General features: G+C 37.1%; 1 protein-coding gene across 1 annotated transcript in view; it reads right to left on the reverse strand.

The window, feature by feature from the left end:
* Window positions 1-20,783, reverse strand: part of RPS6KC1 (ribosomal protein S6 kinase C1) — a 178,245-nt gene that overhangs the window by 41,470 nt on the left and 115,992 nt on the right. The window contains exons 9-10 of the mRNA XM_004424901.3: window positions 2,964-3,011; window positions 1,614-1,746 (exon numbers count right to left, since the gene is read on the reverse strand). Of these exons, the coding sequence (XP_004424958.1) occupies window positions 1,614-1,746; window positions 2,964-3,011 (181 nt within the window). The remainder of the gene's footprint in view (window positions 1-1,613; window positions 1,747-2,963; window positions 3,012-20,783) is intronic.

Consider the following 20,783-nt stretch of genomic DNA (forward strand, 5'->3'; position numbering starts at 1 on the left):
TGTCCTGTAACCATTCAAAGTCAGGCATGGTCAACAATAAAGGAAAAGAGACTCGCTAAAGATAATCTAAAACAGTGGAAAAGTTGAAAGCCATATGCCTATGTCTTTAAGACAGATTATTAAGATTTTCTAGAGTATTAAAGTAAAATCAGTTGAAATATCAGCTTTCGGGAGCATAAGAGAAGGTAAGAGGATGGTAGAAGAAAAACCGAAGTATGATTTGGAGAAGGAAGAGGAAGAAGAACAGGAAGAGGAAGTCACAAACAGCAGAGGTAAACCAGGATCGAAAATTTGCCACAGATAATCTCCAACATGAATAATCCAAACTGGGTAAGAGAATATTGACTATAATTACATTCATCCTACTGACCTTGTTCTAAATTATAATGGATTATTACTACGCAAGTTATTTTGTTCCACACCAGAGGTGGCTGTATTTCGCTATCAGATGACACGACCTCTAATTCAATAATGTCTGTAATGCACCGGTATCCTCAGATAAAAGCTGTCTATAATGTCTGAACAAAGGTGAATTAGTTATCCAATTCACACACGCAATTAACTCTCTTAATACCTGAGAGACCATGGAGCCCCTTCTGAATTTCCTATTAAATACTACATATGGAGGTCTTCCCTCCATCTGTAGTTATCTTGTGCTGTACTTCATAATAAACAATATTAATAGTTTATTGCCCCCATCAAAAATCTTGCATTAGTTATCATAAGAGACCTCATTCCACAAAGCAATGACTCATTTTCCTGGGAAAATGCCTTAAATTCAAATGTTATGCCTATTAGTAAAGCACAATAGTTTTTAATGTAATAGTTCTCAGTAATATAAAAATAATAATAACACCTTCATGAAATATGGAAAATAATTTAAATATTTTTACTATTTTAAGAACACCTCTTAAAAGCCAAAAGGCAATATTTATTATGTGGATTTATATTTATATGCTGTATTTAGTCATTCTAAATAAAAGACTATTTATTTAAATTCAGACGTTAAAGGGCAAAAACAAATCAAAACATAATATTTTTTTGCTACCTGTTCCCTCTTCTAAGAGCTGAAATTTCATAGTTTGAAGGCAGAGCACTTTACCTCTGCTTTGTACCCATATGTGATGCCAATGGCAGTATTTGTAAAAACCCAGACCTGAACAACTAGGTAATGTCAAATGTTAAGCCAATACTCATACCTTCTAAAAAAGGAGGTAATTAATTAGTTCTTCAGGGGATGCTTTTTATTTTAGTCATCTAACATTAACGTATCTTTTTAGCAGAGAACAAAATGAAATCCCTAAAATAAAACCTAGCTCTCTTAGCACACATTCACCTTAAAGTTCTCATCATATCAGATGAATTCTAGAGGAAAGTAGTTAAGTCTATCTAAGAATGTTACTGTCGTTCAAATGAAACGGACTGCTCACCTGGGTTTTCATTTTCCCTCACAACTCAAAGTAGGCAGGGAGAGCAGAGGAATAAGGAAACAGTTTTTTACATGCGTTTCGTATGTTTTATTCGCTCATGTAATGACAGAAGTAATGATAGAAACTAAAAAGCTAAATAGGTGACCGTCTTAGTGCTCTATAAACAGTAAACCACAAACTAACCTTCCGCATGCTGCAGCACAAGAAATACCGACTCCTCAGAAACGATGTACTTGTGCAGACACACCATGTTGGGCACACAGCGGGGGATGATGGTCTTTCTGTTCCTGCTGTATTCACTGCTTTTCCTTAGACCCTGACAGAGAACAAAAAGGTCAGTTGTACCCTCAGTTGCCTTTGGAGCCTGCTGTGCTCTGTGTTTATCAACCAAACTAATCTATCCGAGTTACTCTGGGCTTCAGAGAAACCACTCATCTGCTGCTCTATGCCCCTCAGTCCCTGGAGGCTCTGCTGATGGCATCTGGCGCGAATCCAGAGAACGGAAGATGCCACAAAGCTGCCATTAAAATCAATTACGTGGGTCAGTGTTTTTATTAGAGATGCTCTCAACTAAGTCATCAGGATGACACGCAGTTATTTCTCTATGACCTTTTCTGAAGTTTTATTTTACTTATGTATATCTTTAAAGCAGTAGACATTGTGACATCAATTCAAGTTCCTGAGACACAAAAGGTATTCCTAGATTAAATATGCAATTTTAAAATTCTATTCCAAAAAAGTACAAAGGTTATTTTAAGTTTGCTCCAAAGGAACAAGGTGTGTGTAGTTTCTGGTGTCATATCCTGGTTTAAAAATCTGGGGAAATGCCAGCGATAAAGTATACTCATAAAAAGAAATTGGTTTCAGTATATATCAAAGTGACCTACTGCCACGCTGATAAGTAAAAGTATCAGAAAAAGAAACATAAAATTAATCTGAAATTGATTAATTCAGGATGCTGTGGAAACACTTAAATTAGGATATTTTTAGAATATGTACTGTCACAATCCATTTCAAATACAATTTTGAAATTACAAAATTGAGGGGTTTTTCTTTCTTTATTCATTTAGTTACAAATTGAGTTATATACAGAATCAAATTTGAATGTAGATCCAAAAGAGAGAAAGGGATGTAGATAACACTTTCCCAAATACCTGTAACAAAGACTTTAAGGCAAAATTTCAGCTCTTAGGAACTGTAATCATAATCAAAGGTGAAATTATGTGTGGTCTTCACAAAGTATACAAAATGTATTAGAGATGTACACGCTATACATTTAAACCACATGAAATGAGTCTTCAACTTATCCAAATTATTTCCCCCATACTCTATAACCCAAAACTCTTTTTAAATGTATGCTATAGACTATTTATCTGATGGAAGGACAGAAAGTAAAATAAATATAGATCATCACAAAGATAAGAGAACATTCAAACACCCAGGAAAAACATATTAAAATTAAATATTCTTTCTTTCAGAAGCATAATTTGAAAATAAATTTCTAAATTCGTTAAACATACAAATTCTACTTACCTTCAAAATAAATGTCTGTTCTGTCCTTGTGTCCATTACAAGTAAAACCTACATAAAAGACATGAGTAATAATTTATTCACAATACAATGAAACATTAACTCACAACTTTTTAAAACTATACTTTAAGATTTTGGATGAGGTGCTAGTATTGACTCCACCAAAATTTTAATTTCTGAATAGTTTTTTTTTTAAAAAGCCATAGAATCACAGGATTAAAATAGTCTTAACTAACATGGGTTTTATCATGGTTTCCTTTTCTTAAAATGACATATTTCAGAAATCTTACTACGCTTCCTAGATTTATTTTTAAATATATTTCTTGAAAGTAAAGGAAAAATTATTTTAGACAAAGAATTTTTCCTCATGAAACATATATAGTTAAGAAGAAGTAAAAAAAATTTATGGGAATTGGTAAAGTCTCAATTTTCTTCCTAAAACTCCTTATGTAGCAACTTGCTATAACGTGATCTCAACAACTCAGGCTCCAGCCTAAGGCATCATTTTGGCAGTACTACTGCACCCTGGACTCATCCTTACCTCCTCTTTTTCCATCAGCAAATCCTGTCAGCTCTATCTTCAAAATGTATCCAGAATCTGAACTCGCTTCACCACTTCATAGCTATCACCCTAATCCAAACAGAGACTTACCTGGAATTTATAACAATGGCCTCCCAACAGATCTCTCTGCTTCAATCTTTGTTGCCCTGTGGTCTATTCTCAAAAGAGCAGCCAGGGTTTTCTTTTTAAAACATAAGTTAGATCTTATCATTCTTCTCATTGAGAGAAAAAGCCTAAGTCCAAAAAATGATCTCAAGACCCTTCATGATGTCACACGTTGCCCTCTCGAATGACCCACTCCCCCCGCCACCCATCTTGATGGTCTTGACGGATAGGAATGAATAGAGATACGAAATTATCCTACCACATTAATAGTTTATTATTTTGGAGACACTATATCAGAGGTTGGATCTTTTTTTCTGTAAAGATCCAGATAGTAAATATTTTAGGCTTTGGAGGCCCATGTGATCTCTGTTGCAGCTATTCAACTCCGCCGTTGCAGCACAAAAGCCGCCACAGTCTGAAATGGGCCATGGCGGGAATATTTACACCATAAACGTCTGCAAACACCGTAAACAGGACTCCCCCCTCCGCCCCCCCCCCCCAGAGAACTGGGAGTCAAGGATGAAAAAAAGACGTCAAGCCTGAGAAAATAAAAGAATAGTGAGAAGAAAAAAGCGAGTTAAGATGGGGAACCAGTTTGAGAAGAAGATGATAAATTCCACTTTACACATGATGAATTTGAAGTAATAGTGACAACATCGTCTTTGACCTCTTTTCTGAGTGCTTGACTGTTATACTATGTAAGTCTCCATTTAATTTCAACTAAACATTCCCACAGATCCCTCCTGAACTCACCCCTTCTCTTCCCAAAGCCCTGTCCCCACTACAAACAAAGCAAAACCCTGTTTCTCCTCCTGCAGTATGGAATAACACCACCATCCACGTAACCCCCCAAACCAAAAAGCACCCCAAGTCACCATGAATTCTCCCCGGTCCCCTACCTTCATAAACAGTGACCAATTCCAGTCAGTTCCATCTCCTAAGTATTTCTCTCATCCACCCCCTTCTCTTTCCTCCACCATGTTTTAAGTGTTTACCATGCGCTATGCATTAGCCATGTGTAATCAATGTTAATTCTTTCAACTACCCAATGAGGTAATTTCACCATTCCTACTCTAAATATGAAGACACTATAACTTTATCTGTAGAAGCTATAACGGTAGATAATAATAGAATCTACCGTTTCTGAAAATTTCAGTCATACAATCTTATAAAAGTGCTTGGTATAGCCGGTTGTTATTACTATTGCTATCGCCATTATTGCTTCTTCTCCCTGAAATGCTCCCCCAGCCACTTATCAAACAAGTACTCATCTTTCCATATGCAGCTCAAATGTCTATCTCTCAGTAACACTGACTCTTTTCTTCCTTTGTTCTCCCCCTGTACACAGTACCAACTTCTATTACAGCATTTCTAACCCTTCAATTTGGTTTTATTTGTTCACCTATCTCCCAACAAGATTTCACGCTTTTTATCAGCATGTTGTAGACAGAATAATGGTCACCAAAAATGTTCACACCTTACTCTCCAGAACTTGTGAATATGTTATGTTACTGGCAAAGAGGACTTTGCAGATGTAATTAAGGTACAAACTTTAAAACAGATTATTCCAGATTATCTGAGTGAGCTCAATCCAATCACATGAACCCTTAAAAGCAGAGAACTGTCTCTGGCCAGAAGTGGAAAGCAGAGAAACGATATGGCAGAAGGGGAAATCAGAGAAATTTGAAGTATGAGAGGGATGCACGGTTGCTGGCTCTAAGATATAGTGGCCCACATGTAAGCACCAGAGAGAGGCCCCTAGAAGCTCACAGCAAGAATGAGATGGAACAAGCAGCTTCTAGGAGCAAAGACCAGCCCTTGGTTGGTAAGCAGCAAGGAAGAGAATTCAGTCCTACAACCACAAAGAAAAGAATTCAGCCAACAACCTGAATGAGCTTGAAAGTGGATTTTTCCACTTTCAGAGGCTCCAGTAAGGAAAAAGCCCTGCCAGCACCCTGATTTTAACCTAAGGCACCCCATGCCAGACCTATGATCCAAAGAAATACGACACAATAAATTGAGTTGTTTTAAGCTGCTAAGTTTGTGGAAATTTGTTATGACAACAATAGAAAACTAATGTAAGGCAGAAGTTGTATTTCCTCCGACATATAACACATCCTTCTCCCCTAGCAAATGTTCGCTAAACATATGTGAATTAATTCTGGTGTAAAAGTTTGGAAGGTAGATGGCAATATGGGAAGGGAGCTTAGAAAAAAAGTTAGGACTAAAGATTTATATTTGGGCATTCTCGTAAAGAAACAACTAAAACAGGAGAATGTACCCCACTGGAATGCTTACTTTATACCAGGCACTGTAGTGGCTTTTAAAAAATTAAATCATGTAATGCACTCAAAAACCCAATGAGGTAGGTATACTTTTATTAACTAATTTTACAGATGAGGAAACAAACATAAAACTGTTAACTTGCCCATGCTCACAAAGCTAAGAAGTGGTAGACATAAAATTTAAGCCCTAGCAGTATGGCTCCAGAGTTCTTCCTCTTTAACTGTTAAGCTATATTACTTATGTCTAATTTTTGAAAATTATACATAGTTGGAATATTGAGGGCATATAAGATAACAAAAACCAAAAGTGTAGTGCGAAAAGTACAAAAAAAAGCAGAAAACATAGTGGTTCAGATGTCAGGGAAAGAGAACACTTAAGATGAGAATAATCATCTGTGCCAAACACCAAAGAGAAGCCATGAAGAATGAGGACTGAGAAACGATTACTGCCTAAGGCAGTTAGGAAGCCACTGGTAACTTTCAATACTGCATTATGCAGTGAACTGGTAAGGATAGAAGCCAGACTGCTCTGAGCTAATAATGGGCAATAAGAAAATGGAAGTGACATACATAAAACCTTCAACAGAGAAATATGTCAGAACTAGGAAAAACACTAAAATGGAAGAGTTGATAGGATCATCAGGTTCAAACTATTTTCAGATAGGGTAGACCTATTCTCCCAATAATTTCCCTTTGAGCTACACTCCCCACGAACCTTGAACCTCCAAGGCATGGAAACACATATAAAAACCTTGACCCTTAACAGTTAAATTAACATATCACGGGTGCAAAAAGGAGGCACCACAGCCCTCTTTCTACAAAGGAGGGCTCAAAGAACATCTATTGAGTCTGTGAAGACACTTAGTGTTCTGTAAATCTCATTTGCTTTTACATCAAGTTGTGACTCTTTTAAGCCACTCACCAGAATGCCAATCCTATTTAAACAAGATACCTCTATGTGAAATAGAAAATGTTTCTCTAAAGGTGTGGAAGCTGTACAAAGGAAAGAACTTCCTTTTCCTACTAGAAGCCTCTTAATTGACCGAACAGAATATACTTGCATAAATTACGAGTGATATCTCTTTGCTGGTCTCACTTATCCATGAAGCATGAAGTGGATTAGATAAAAAGGCCAAATTAAGACGGATAAACATGGATGAGAAGTGCTACTTTGTTTACCTTTTTACCTTCTTCTCCTACCAAGTTTGTTTGCAACTAGCCAACGTTCACACTGAGGCAATAAACACAAGAACATATGTGATTTTTTTAAAATGTGCCCTTTGACTGTCAATTTCTCCCAAACAGGTGTTGGCTAAATGATTATAAATTGGCCTCTGGATACACCTCTTCAACTGAGCCGTACAGGGCTGGTGATAATATAATTAGACCTAAAAACATCAGGCTGGTGAATGCTTTCCATCTGTTTGGCAATAATGTTTAGTTAACAATAGTCTTTAAAAGAAGCACCTTCAACTTCAGTTCTTAAAGTTATTTATAGAGCCATTCTTAACACACCAGCACTCCCGCTAACAAGAGCTTTAGCCACTTGGAAATTATTAGCCATACGGCTGTATACAAAGAGAAACGACTGCATTTAACATCTGTATCTTTCCAAATTTACATGCTTCAACCTCATTTAAAGTCATTTCTTAATGAGGAGTGCTATGGCGCTGCATTAATATTATAGTTGCATGCACAAAGATCATAGGGAGCCAAACATTTTTTTAATGCCAACAGTAGGCCAATCTGTAACGAAACTGTCAGCATAAAGGACAAAATAATAGCTTCTTTAACCCTCAAACAGAATTTGTTCATTTGTGGACTAGAACACATCAATTTAAATACTGCTCATGGGTTTGCTCACCTTTATGAAGACAAAAATCTAATTTGGTACTAATTTGATACAATTGTCTTTCCAATAAAAGGCTCCTAAACCCATCTTTTATTTCATGATAAAACAAGTACTATAACTAAAACTGTCATGAAATAATTATCTTGGATAGCATATCTTATTGAGAGAATACAATTAATGTATTTTTCCCTTTCATTTTTCACACTTACTTATCAGCACCATATTAGCATATGGTCTAACAGAAGAGATTACTCCATCTTTGCCTATAGTAATATATGGAATTACCACTCCTAACTGGAAAAAAAGCAGACAACTCATCCCGTAAGGATTAGCCTCATCTGTTCTTCAATTCCACCAGCACAGTGAGACTTGCCCACTCTTCTTTCATAAAGGAGTAGGAAAAGCTCCAACTGATTATAGGTCTGGGTCTTTTTAACTACAATAGGGAGGGCCTAATATTAAATGAGGTACCACATTTGGAAAAACAGGAGGGGCAGGGGAGTATATCAGAAGCATCAAATAATGATTATTTTTTTAAGCATATGTAGAATAAATTGGGAGGAAAATAGAAAGAAATGCCACTATAAAGACACTATGATTGCGGTGAGGAAATGTGGAGGGTTCCCTTCAGGGAGGATACAGTGTAACCCATTCTTGAACCTTTTTAGATACTTAAGTGTTGACATTCCAAGTCTCTAAAACTCTAAAAATAACTTCAGCTCCAATTCCTTTTAAAAAAAAGGCTACCTGGATAATTTGAGGGAAACTCTATGTCTACTTTGGTGCCTTTTACTTCACAGGTCTCAAGAACAATTAATAAAAGTTAAAATTTAAGCTTAAGAAAAGTCTATAAAGATGTCATATTGGACAAACACAGCCTTTCCCTTAATGTGTCGCCGTACTATTCGTGTTTGCTAGATATAATCTGAATGGACTTCAATTGTGCAAGTTATACTACTGGGAATTCACACATAAAAAAACAGACCAGAAAAGAATGGGATCAACATAATAAAGAAGCCAGAGAAAATATACAGCCCAATTCTGCAATGTAGGCAGTTTTTCTCAACATAGTTTCAGATGAATAGGATAATACTTACTGTGCTCTCTTGTAAAACAGTCCACACTTGACCATTATGAGATGAGTTATTAACTAAACTCATCTTGGCAGCGTTACAGGAGCTGGTAATGTTATTCCTCTGTAGAAATGGTTTTGAACAACAAACCTAGAGCACTAGACCTTTGCTTTTCCCCCGCAATACCATATGATGATAATCAAATGTTATTTATATACTGCTAAAAACCCTTCTCAGATATTCAAAATGTATTTCTACTGTTAATTGTTAATTCCAAACCTTATTCTCATAAGATATCTCTTATAAAAATTCAACTACCAGAAAACAAGGAATAGTACTAGGTGACCTTTAATACCAACAATTTTTCCCACTGGGGTCTAATTTTCTCTTTCTTTGGCATCAGAAGGCTAGCAATGTTCCCTGTACCAGTGCCCAGCAACTCCAAAAGCAAAAGATGTTGAGCCTACAGCTTTCGTCCATCAGAAGTTGCAGCATCAAGAGCACCAGCATGAACAGACTGTGCAGAAGCACTTCCCTCATATTATGCCATGAAGCCAATCTGTTCTTGGTGGTCATATGCTCACAAAAGTTGTTTCACTGATGAGAACTGAAGCATGAAGAGTAAAATTTGACATGGATACTTAAAATTCTAGTCTAAAGAATATTTTCATTACTACTCTCAAGGATCTATTTTTAGTAGAGAAAAGCATATAAGGTACCCTTAGGATTTAACAGGAACAGAAAAAAAATCCTTTGGAGTCTTATCAGTGTTTTATTTGTGCTAGAACTTCCAACAGTATAATGAAGTAAGTGAATAAACAATCCAGAAAAGGTATTGCTTTGTGGATTGATGGCAAAGTCAAAAATCATCAATCAACTCAGAACAAGGTGAGATATCTCTCTCTCTTCTTTTTTTTTTTTTTTGGTGAGGAAGATCGGCCCTGAGCTAACATCTGCCAATCCTCCTCTTTTTTGCTGAAGAAGACTGGCCCTGGGCTAACATCCATGCCCATCTTCCTCCACTTTATACGGGACACTGCCACAGCATGGCTTGACAAGCTGTGCGTCGCTGCGCGCCTGGGATCCGAACCGGCAAACCCCGGGCTGCCGCAGCGGGTGCACGCACTTAACTGCTTACGCCACCAGGCCGGCCCCTGAGATATCTCTTTGAGGTAGATTGAGTTCTTCAGGCTTCCATATAACCAAGAAATATCTTCAAAGGTAGGAAACAACAGACCAAATCTACCAGGATTCTATGGAGGCAGTACTCAAGATCCACATTTCATTCAGTTGTCAAAATCCAAAATATCGTAATTCAAAGTATACTTTAAATGTTTATCCAGGGCCGGCCCCGTGGCTTAGCGGTTAAGTGCACGCGCTCCGCTGCTGGTGGCCCGGGTTCGGATCCTGGGCACGCACCGACGCACCGCTTCTCCGGCCATGCTGAGGCCGTGTCCCATATACAGCAACTAGAAGGATGTGCAGCTATGACATACAACTATCTACTGGGGCTTTGGGGGAAAAACATAAATAAAATTAAAAAAAAAATAAATGTTTATCCAAACACCCTTAACTCCTAAAAACATCTCCTATTCCAGTTTATCTAATTATCTTACCTGTCTTAACTACAGGCAAATTGGGGCAGGAACAGGGGGAAAAGAACCACATTAGGAAGAGCAAGCAACATAAAACTAAGCTGGTAAATAACTAGTTTTTCTATAAGAAAACAACTAATTTTAGATTTCTTTAAATGCCCAGACATTTGCAAAGGTTTTAGTATGCTAATTTTTTAATTACAAGATATTTCAGCAGTGAAAGCTCTTTCATATGCACTACTGATTCTTCATCAAACGTTAACTTTCCAACTTAACACCAGTATAGCTGGTGGCAGCCTGAAGGTTTACCATCTGCTGCTACCCAAAGTCACTGTGGCCACCTTCAGAACATATGCATCAAAGCCCCAAGATAAGAGACTGAAGAAATACTGCCTAAGTCAGCATAAGGGCGATGACGAACCCAGAGGCAGGCAATAGGCAAGCTACCAGAAAATACAGAACATCATGAACCATCAGTCACCCCTTAGAATATGTACCCAAGGTCACAGAGGACTTTAGCAGCTAAACAAAAAGACAACAGAAAAACTAAGGCTAATAAAATTTACTTAAGTAAATGGGAAGATTTTTCTTTAAAAAAAAGGGGGGGGGGCCTAGTCACATTTAAAATCACCTATATTCAAAGTAAGTATTGTACAATGAGTAAAATGAAATATAAAATTTAAGGTGTTTTAATCAGTCTGTCTATGAATAATAATAAAGGAATATATTTTTTAGGTAGTCATAAAAGAAGGCACTTTGTTTTGAAAGGCTTGTTTTCTGGGTACTCGCATGCCCACAATACAAACGTTACCCAAAGAAAACGTACTTTGAGACAAGGTTTTATAAAATCCACAAAATAGCAACTAAAAACCCTGATTTCTGGCTATTCAAAAATGCCATTTATTTATGGTAATGATCACATTTATCACAATACCTCATATAGCAACAAAATATTGCGGTGTCTTTTAAAATACTAAAAACACAGAATCTCAAGAACCTGGTTATATTCAATTATAATACTGAATAACTGGCATATATTCACCTTAAAAGAAATTAGCTAATATGAAATTTTCTTGTCCTTCATCTTTGCTTTCTGCTTTTTTTTTTTAAGTATTTTAAATGCAACTAAAAGAAAATCAATATAGAAAATATTTTTTTCAAGATAATACAAAAAGCATCTTTTTATTCTTGATTTTAAAATGGCAACAAATGCATTTAGTTTGCATTAATTCTAATCTTAATCCAGATATTTAAAAATTCTTCAAAGTTTCCACAAAGAATTAGTTATAAACTAGTTTAAGACTAGGGCATTAATAACATTCATGTACAAAAGAATTGTCATAATGAAGCCCATTTGTCCTGCCCTCTATCTAAACTGAATACAACCATAATTTGTTGAATACAACTCTCTATGGTTTCTATAACCTAATACAATACAGCAGTGTGTGTGTATGCCCCATGTAAACTCAATTTATGCCTTCGTATACTTAGTAACTTCAATACTAATCATAATGATTTTTTTAAGGATCAGATTTTGTCACTGTGATAGTTAAAATAGAGTAAATCCTACCAGAATAACTTTATCTTCCAAAATATATTATGAATATATTATGAATCATAATTATAGAAAAAGAAAATAAGCATATTTTGGTGGTGCTAAAACAGATTTGCAAATACAAGTAATTTACTCAAAATTCAAAGGCCAGTCATTCCTACATTTTTTCATTCCTCCAAGGGACACTGAAATATGGTTGACAAAGTTTGTTTTCTTTGACAGACTAAAATCAGGATCAGAAAAGATAAAAAAGATTTAAAAAACGTTTCTCCATTTCCCATTGAAAAGTCACTTTGTAACCGCGGGCCCTCTAGGACCAGTTCAGCTGACCCCACCTTATCAACAGAGTGATTAAGAACTGCCTTTCAGAAAATTTGCCAAGTCACATAGCCAGAGCATGCACAGAAGACATCTTGATCTGAAATGACTGTGGAACCAAAGATTCTCCTCCCTATGGAACCAAAGGACCAAGCCGTGACCAGAACTTAAGTCAGACTCTTATCAGAAGCAAGGGGTCCTTCATTCAGGAAGATCCGGTGTTAAAATTCCTTCCCCATTTTACCATAAAAGTTTAGAACCTCATCATAAATGTTTACAACCTTAACATAAACACTTGAAGCCCACCAATCAAGGCCTGTTCTGCCAGCATTTCCGCACGCCAGCATGTTCTCCCTAACCTCTTAAATTCTTGCCCCAAATCCTAAATGGGGGAGACAGATCTGAGGGCACACGCCCCCTGTCTCCCTGCAGATGGATTTCACAGAATAAAGCTAATCTCTTTTCCCAAAAACTGATGCCATAAGTAATTGGCTTCTTTCTGCGTATCAGGTAGGAGAACCCCATTTTTGTGCGGTAACAACTTGGCCAACCCCCTGAATTATTCATCTTTAGGCAAATAGCTAAATGTAATCTTGCCCTAGAGCAACGCAAAATACTATGCTATTCTCCAAAAAAAAAAATCCAAGGAGTAATTATTTCAACCACAAACATGAATTTAAAATCTCTTATATGCCTCTTAGCCAAATGTTAATGAATGTGAGCCATTCCTCAATGATGTCTCATACTAGGATGTGAAGTTAATAATTTAGTGAACAATGAAGCTATCACACAAATGTCTTTTACATATATATGAAAAAAGTTTTACTCTATATAATTTTTCAAATCCTAGGCCTATACATCTATTACTTCACAAAACCTGCTTCCAAAGGACATGATGTGTCTTTGTAAGAAAACTGGATATAAATATAGCAGAAGGCAGAATATAAAAGACAGAGAAATTGGGTTTAAAACAGAAATGCTGAAGAGCTAGGAAAAACATCCACTTATGAGGCTCTTCTCAGATCCAAATGATTTAAAAGCTAGATCTCTACACCTTTGTCATTCTCATTTTGATTGTCTGTTTTCTGTTTTTGTGAAGCAACTTGCCCAAGGCCACAAAGAGATTATGCTAAAGAGAGGTTAAAACTCTGAAGTTCTGGGTTTATAGGCCCAAGTTCAGCTCAAGCCATTCAATTCCACAATGAAACCATTTATTCTATTTCTCTGGTTTGAATTCTGAAGTTCACTTGGGATAATGACTTGATACTTAAGTTTAGATGAAAATAATTCAATAAAAATTGAATTATTTTGTATTTATTATGTTGTTATGTTGTATTTAGCTTTAGATCCTTCTTATTTACATTTGCTACAAAAACCTAATACTCTAGTGTGATATAAACTATGTCCGTTCATAGCCTGGTTTATCTGCTACTAGATGTGCTCTATAAATATGCTTGAATCAATTTATAGGCCCTGAAAACTGAAATAAGTGCATAAAAAGCAGCAAATATGTCCATATAGTTTTTATATAGTGTTCAGAATCAGTGCAGTGTGTACTCAGTTAATAAATGCCATCTTGTAATGATAATAGACACAGAAGCTACACCTTCAAGTCAATCAATACATATCCAACTAAGTTGCCAATGTCAAAGGTACTCTGGTTCCAACTCAGAAGAAAATGCCTTAAGAGCAAGGGAACTTTAAATGCTACTATTTTAGAATGTTTTGTGCTTTTGGAACAGATGAACTTCTGGTACCGATTAAAATTTGTGTTTTAATATCACCCACAAAATTTATTTAGTATAAGAATACAACGAGTTCATGTTCTGAAAAATTCCAAAATATTTTAAAGCACATATGAAACACAAAGACACAACACTCATTCTCAAACTGACACTTTCATCGACTGCAACAAAGTAGCCTGCCAACAATCTACAGCTGTGCTCTGGGAAAGACGGTGAAAGGGGAGGAGGAGGACTGTTTTGATAGTTTTCAGTTCAAACTAACCCTTTGCTCTGATCCTACACAGAGTATTTGAAATCTTAAAACACATACATTGTCTCTTTTTGTTCCCTTTATAACTATTCAGCAAGCATTTATTGAATCCTGACTGCATAGACAGCATTGTATTTAGTTAGGCATTATCAGAGAAAATAAAGAGGAATAAGATATAGTTCCTGCCCTCTAGGACGGGTTAACAACATATTTAAAGCCACTAAATTCACACAAGTGAAAATAATACACAATTGAATGCTAAGCTTAATTCAAAGAAAGGAAAGATGAATATTACAGTTATGGAGGAGGTAAGCTTTCAGCTAAGTCTTGAAGAATGGACTAAATATAGATGGGCAAGTAGGAAAAAAGGAAGAAGAATTGACAAAGTTGAGGAAGCCAGAGAGAAAGAATACTCTGTGAGTCTCCCACACGCACATTTATACTATTCCTTCAGCCTGGAACACTCTTCCGTGAACTATATCCTACTCACTCCTCATGTCTTTGCTTTCCTTACTCTAAGAAGCCTCTGGAGAGCCCCAAACAAGGTGCCCCTCCTATATGTTCTCACAATTCCTTAGTGTACTTCCTTCACCCAAAGCACTTTTCACACTGTATTGTAACTGCCAGTTTATGTATTTCTACTTCCCAGTGGAGTATAAACTCTGAGACATAGAGATTAGGTGTGTTTTATTCACCATTATATCTCCAGTGGCTAATACCACACTTGATATAGCAGGAGCTCAATAAGTATTTGCTGAATGAATGAATGAATAAATGAGAAGACAGAAATGGAAAAGACATGCAGAGAAATGGTGAGAAGGCAACCCAATTAGAATAAATGGTCTCTCTATCTCTTTTGGGATAATGGGAGTAGGCAGGTATCATTCATTCATTCATTTTTTTCAACACATATATTTGAGTATCTGCTGTTTGCCAACCACTATGCTAAATGCTAAGAATACACAATTAAATAAGATACAGTCACTAAGCTGTGTTTGACATGTTACAGAGACTTATTCTCCAAAGACACATAAATCTTGAGCACAGGATTTAGATGATCTTTTCTAATAGATATCTGTAAAGACTTTGCCAAAATAAATAAAAATGTTAATTTTTAGAAAAGAAGAAGAAAAACGCTTGGTCATTTGAGGCATATGAAGGGCTTGCTGGCAGAGCCATAGAAATAATATCAAAAACTACCATACAATATGGATGAATGCTCTGACAGATAAGTTTAAGGCACTCAATGGACACAGCAAAAGATATTTAAGTGACACAGCAGAGGTAAGTAAGTGAGGCTTCCAGGAGAAGACAATAATTAGGAATGAGACCAAATTAAGTGAAGAAGAAAAGAAAATGTCTCTCCAGGTAAAGGAGTACGTCATGTGTGAATCATGATGCCTTGTATACCTTACAAGTTCAACAGGGCTATAACCAAGGGAGCACGTGGTGGTGGTCTGGGGAAGAAGGGGGAAGGAACAAGTTGATAATCAATAGAGAAAGCAGGGGCTAGATCACAAAGGTCTTTGTAGGCTTAGCTAAGAAGTTTGAACGTTATCCTAAAAACTATGTGAAGGTATTAAAGGATTTTAAGCAAGAGAGTTACTAGCTTTAGGAAGATCACTTTTCTAAAGCATCAGTTTTATGAATTATTCTGGTAGCACTGTTGACGATGAGCTGGAGGAAACTCAGACTAGAGGCAAACAATAGTACATCTTAAAAGGTGGAGAAAGAAAATAGCGTATACCTTTAAACTTACAAACAATTTGGAATGCCTAAATTTTAATTTGAAATACAGGTAAAGGAAAGATGAGTTAGATGTAACTAGAAGTACTCAGGGGGTACTGGGTCAACCTGAAATAATTATTCTAGCTATATGTCACCTACAGGACTCTGTCTTATTTTGTTGAAAAAAATTTGTTAACAACTTGAAAAAGGTCAACAAAGATGTGTTGATCAAAATTATTGACTCCATGAAGCTGAGAGGGCTACATAATGTGTTAAATTTAACATTCTCTTAAATATAAATCACTATCCCCTGTTGAAGCCCCATTAAGCAACAGTAAAGAAATTTTAAAAGATACAGTAATAATACAAAGAAATCAAGAGAGGAGATGAGAAAAGACGAAAAAATTTTAGAAGACAGAAAACAGATGCCAAACATCTAACGGAAGATAAACCAACAAAAAGCAAGCCAATTCATACTGTAGAATTCTAGAAATGATAGGTACCAGGTATCTCCAGAAAACAGAAGGATTGGGAAAAATTCTGCATACTCTTTGCCACTGCACAGCCAGCTAGGCAGCTTCCCTCCTCCTCCCCAGCAGAAGACTAGAGGTTCATTCTCTGAAGATGGGGAATCAGACAGATAGTACAGACAGGTGAAGGTGGGATTGAGGAGTGGTACTGAAACAGGCGCTATGTGAAAACCTGCACACCGACTTGGTGAGGACATCAGTACCCCTTCCACCACTGGGCTCCCAGAATGCTGTTGGTTTTACACTAGATCACCAGGTAGCCAATTGTAAGGTTCTTTTCTAAGGAAACCAATTGGTCTAAAAGATAAGACATATAGATACTGACACTTATTCGGTCTCCTTACAAAACATGTGGATTGTTAACCAAATTAAAGGTAACCAAATTCCCAGCTCAACAAAGTTCCACACCAAAACAAACCATTGTGAAATTTTAGAACAGTAGGGACAAAGAGAAGATCCTCTATGCCTCCAGCGAGAGAGGGAGGAAGAAAAAAATAGGTCACATACAAAGGATCAGGACTTGGGGGGCCGGCCCCGTGGCTTAGCGGTTAAGTGCGTGCTCTCCGCTGCCGGCGGCCCGGGTTCGGATCCCGGGTGCGCACCGAGGCACCACTCCTCCAGCCATGCTGAGGCCGCATCCCACATACAGCAACTAGAAGGATGTGCAGCTATGACAGACAACTATGTACTGGGGCTTTGGGGGAAAAATAAATAAATAAAATCTTTAAAAAAAAAAAAAAGAAAACAAAGGATCAGGACTTGGAATGCAATCTAGAAGACTGATGAAGGGAACTCCCAGAATAACAGGAAGTGGAAGTGTGAAGAGGAGAGCTACGGAGCAGGCCAAGAGAGCAACCCAATCCAGACTTGAGCAGAACAGCGAAGGAATCCATGAGAGATGGCTCTGAGAAAACCATGGATCTGACAGATTATCTGAGGTGTCTTGAGAGATGTTTTCAAGTTCTGTCGGAGGATTTAGGAATAAATAATGACAGGCACATAGAAAAAATTAAGCAAATGGAAAAAAAAAAAAATGAGGCAATTTATAAACTCTAAGAAAAACCAAAAATTTTTACAAGGAAGACCCAAAGATATTTCAACAGATTGGAATTTAGACCAAATTTAAGCAAAATAAAACTAGAAGGAATAAACATAAAAACAATACCAATCAGAAAGACAACGTAACTATCTTGAAATAACTAAAAAATGGTTATTGGAGAAGGGAAGTATTAAGACCTAAAGTAGCAGTTATTTGGCTCAAGAGAAAAAAGGACTTTCTAAGAGTTTCAACTGTGTAAAACGCAGTGACTCACGTTGAAACATTAAGTAGCTCTGTCTTGATTCATGCTTCTTTAAAGCCCCTTCCACGCTGCTTTAGAATTTACATACCAAGCTATATCTCTCCTGCGGGCCCAAAGAGAAGAACCGTGTCTTACACAGAGTAACATTCCCAGCATCTAACACAGTGCCTGTCACCTGGCAGCATTCAGAAGTTTGTTAAAGGAATAAATACAAGCCCCTCAAGCTGGACAGCCATTCAATGGTGCAATACAGCTGGGCCCCAAGACCTGTAACGCACTCAGTCAGATGTCTTTCAAGTCCTTTCTAACCCTGAGGTGACACACCCCAAGCTATAGGGCGTAAATGAAACTAGTCCCTTCACTGTGAAATTACTTAAGTTGTCCTACTATAAAACCGCCCACACAGCTCTACCCCAAAAAACACGTTAGAGAATCGTACTTTAAATACCAAAAGAATTTAAGTTCTTTGGAACAAAAACACTATGAATCCAACATATCAGCATTAATATCACATACAAAGGGTTTTGCAAGTATAGAATTTATTATATATACTCTTAATTATAATTAAGATGTATATTTAAACAACAGGGAGACAGAAAAAGATATCAAAGCACTGAACATTATGAAACATAACTAAAATTCATGTCTGTGTGTATCAAATATGTGGCTGTCCCTTATTTTAGAAAACAAGTATATTAGATGTAGTTCCTTAAAGATATTATTAACTATAATCAAAGCCTATTTTGATTCTGTATATAAAACTATGGGTAAACTACATTCCCTTCAACAATATGCATAAATTAATTTGTGGTTATTAATGTTATCTGCACTATCTGGCCCTATTAATAACTATTCCTTAGCCTCTCAGTCATTCTTAAAGCTTTGATCGAGAGGATGCCCTCCCCCATCCATACCACAGCATTTCAAACTGCTTCATGCAACTGCCCTATTGCTTTCCCCACATTCATAATAACCGGTGTTCCATGGGATTCTTAAAAGTATGACTTTTGTCTATCCAACTTGCTGTCCTTCCACTCAGTATATAACTGTCTTCAGCACAAGATCTCAAGTGTCTCCTAATGGCTGTGTACTAATCAATCAACAGAGTATACTACAAGCAGAAAGCACATTCTGACACCAACTTTCTTTGTGTCATCCTCAAACAAAGATGCATGAATCTTAATGGATTAAGCAAGGCACACAGCACAATTCTACTTAAGGTGTGAATCCAAAAAGAGGTATTTCACACTATAATGCATACCATAAGCAGCCTGGGATTGGTAAAATGTTCACAATGCCCAAAATAGTCTGGCCACTATGAAAATGAGGTGCAGTCATGTGCCAAATGCCATTGTACTTGCAAAGTAACTGGACACATTCAAGTCTATTACAAAAATTAACAATTACATTAAAAATTGCTTAGTAGCAATTGTGAAAAACTGTTTTCTTTACAACTTTTGCAGATTTAGGCTGCTAGAAGAAAAAGTTCAGAGGGATTTATTTAATTTACTCCAATATACTCTAACAATGCTAAACCGGGATTATTCAGAATTACTAACACTGAAAAGTGAAACAAACTTCAATCGTTGCGCTGCGAAAATGCAAAGGATACAAAAACTTCTCTTTCTGCTGGGGCCGGTCCAGTGGCATAGCAGTTAAATTTGTGTGCTTCACTGTGGCAGCCAGGGGTTGACAGGTTCCGATCCCAGGGGCACGGACCGATGCACCACTTGTCAAGCCATGCTGGGGTGGCGGCCCATATAAAGTAGAGGAAGATGGGCACAGATGTTAGCCCAGGGCCAATCTCCCTCAGCAAAAAGAGGAGGATTAACAACAGATGTTAGCTCAGGGCTAATCTTCCTCACCAAAAAATAAAAAAAAAAAGTTCTCTTTCTGTTTATTAAACAGAAACTAAGAAACAACACTAAAGGCAAATCATAAAGAAAACAATGAGAGTATAACAGAAAAAAAATTTAACATACATAAAATTAAAAAGCAAATTATGTGTGGGGGTTGTCTCTCACTCCCGTCATATATTAAAAGTCAACAAATCAATTCAACGTATATTTACTGAATGCCTGTTACGTGCAAGTACTGTACTAGACATGGATGAAAGCACAATGAACACACCAGAGATAGTCTCGACCCTACAGGAGCTTAAAGTTCAGCACAGGAGAGGGGCAATCACAAACACTTTAATAAGTGCTATCCTGTAGAATTACATGCGCAACTGGAACAAAAAAGAAAGATTCAGACATGGGACCTTCAGAGAACTCCTGGAAAACTGGAAGACTGGCAGGAGAACAGGAGTTTCCAGTAGATGCAGATTCATTCTTAAACTCATATGAGGCCATAAAGAATCTCAGAAATACTTCTGGGGTGGGGAAGAGAGAGAAGGAGGTTTCACTACGATGCAGGTAAGAGCTACCAAGTCAGTAAAACCTAGATGTTAATGTCTTTACGACCTCATTTAACAAAATAGTCTCATGGGGCCTAGGTGTGTGTATACATACAGAAACAAGACAGGAGAAGTATATATCAAAATGTAAAAACGATTCTCAGCAGGTGGCAGAGTTAAGGGTGAATTCTATCTTTTTAATTTTAGCTTATTTTATTTCTACAATAAACAACGTACACAATGAGAAATTTTTGTGTTGAAGAAACATGAGAAAAATAACTCCTGCATATTCAAGAGAAAGGTTTACAAATCCTTATATAGAGAGACTTAAAAATCACTAAGAGGGGCCGGCCCTGTGGCTTGGTGGTTAAGTGCGCGCGCTGCGATGCTGGTGGCCCGGGTTCGGATCCCGGGTGCGCATCGAGGCACCGCTTCTCTGTTCATCCTGAGGCCGAGTCCCACATGCAGCAACTAGAAGGATGTGCAGCTGCGACATACAGCTATCCACTGGGGCTTTGGGGGGAAA

The sequence above is a fragment of the Ceratotherium simum genome, chromosome 2 (assembly GCF_057802395.1).
Source record: "Ceratotherium simum simum isolate JZ-2026a chromosome 2, ASM5780239v1, whole genome shotgun sequence".
NCBI classification, from domain to species: domain Eukaryota; kingdom Metazoa; phylum Chordata; class Mammalia; order Perissodactyla; family Rhinocerotidae; genus Ceratotherium; species Ceratotherium simum.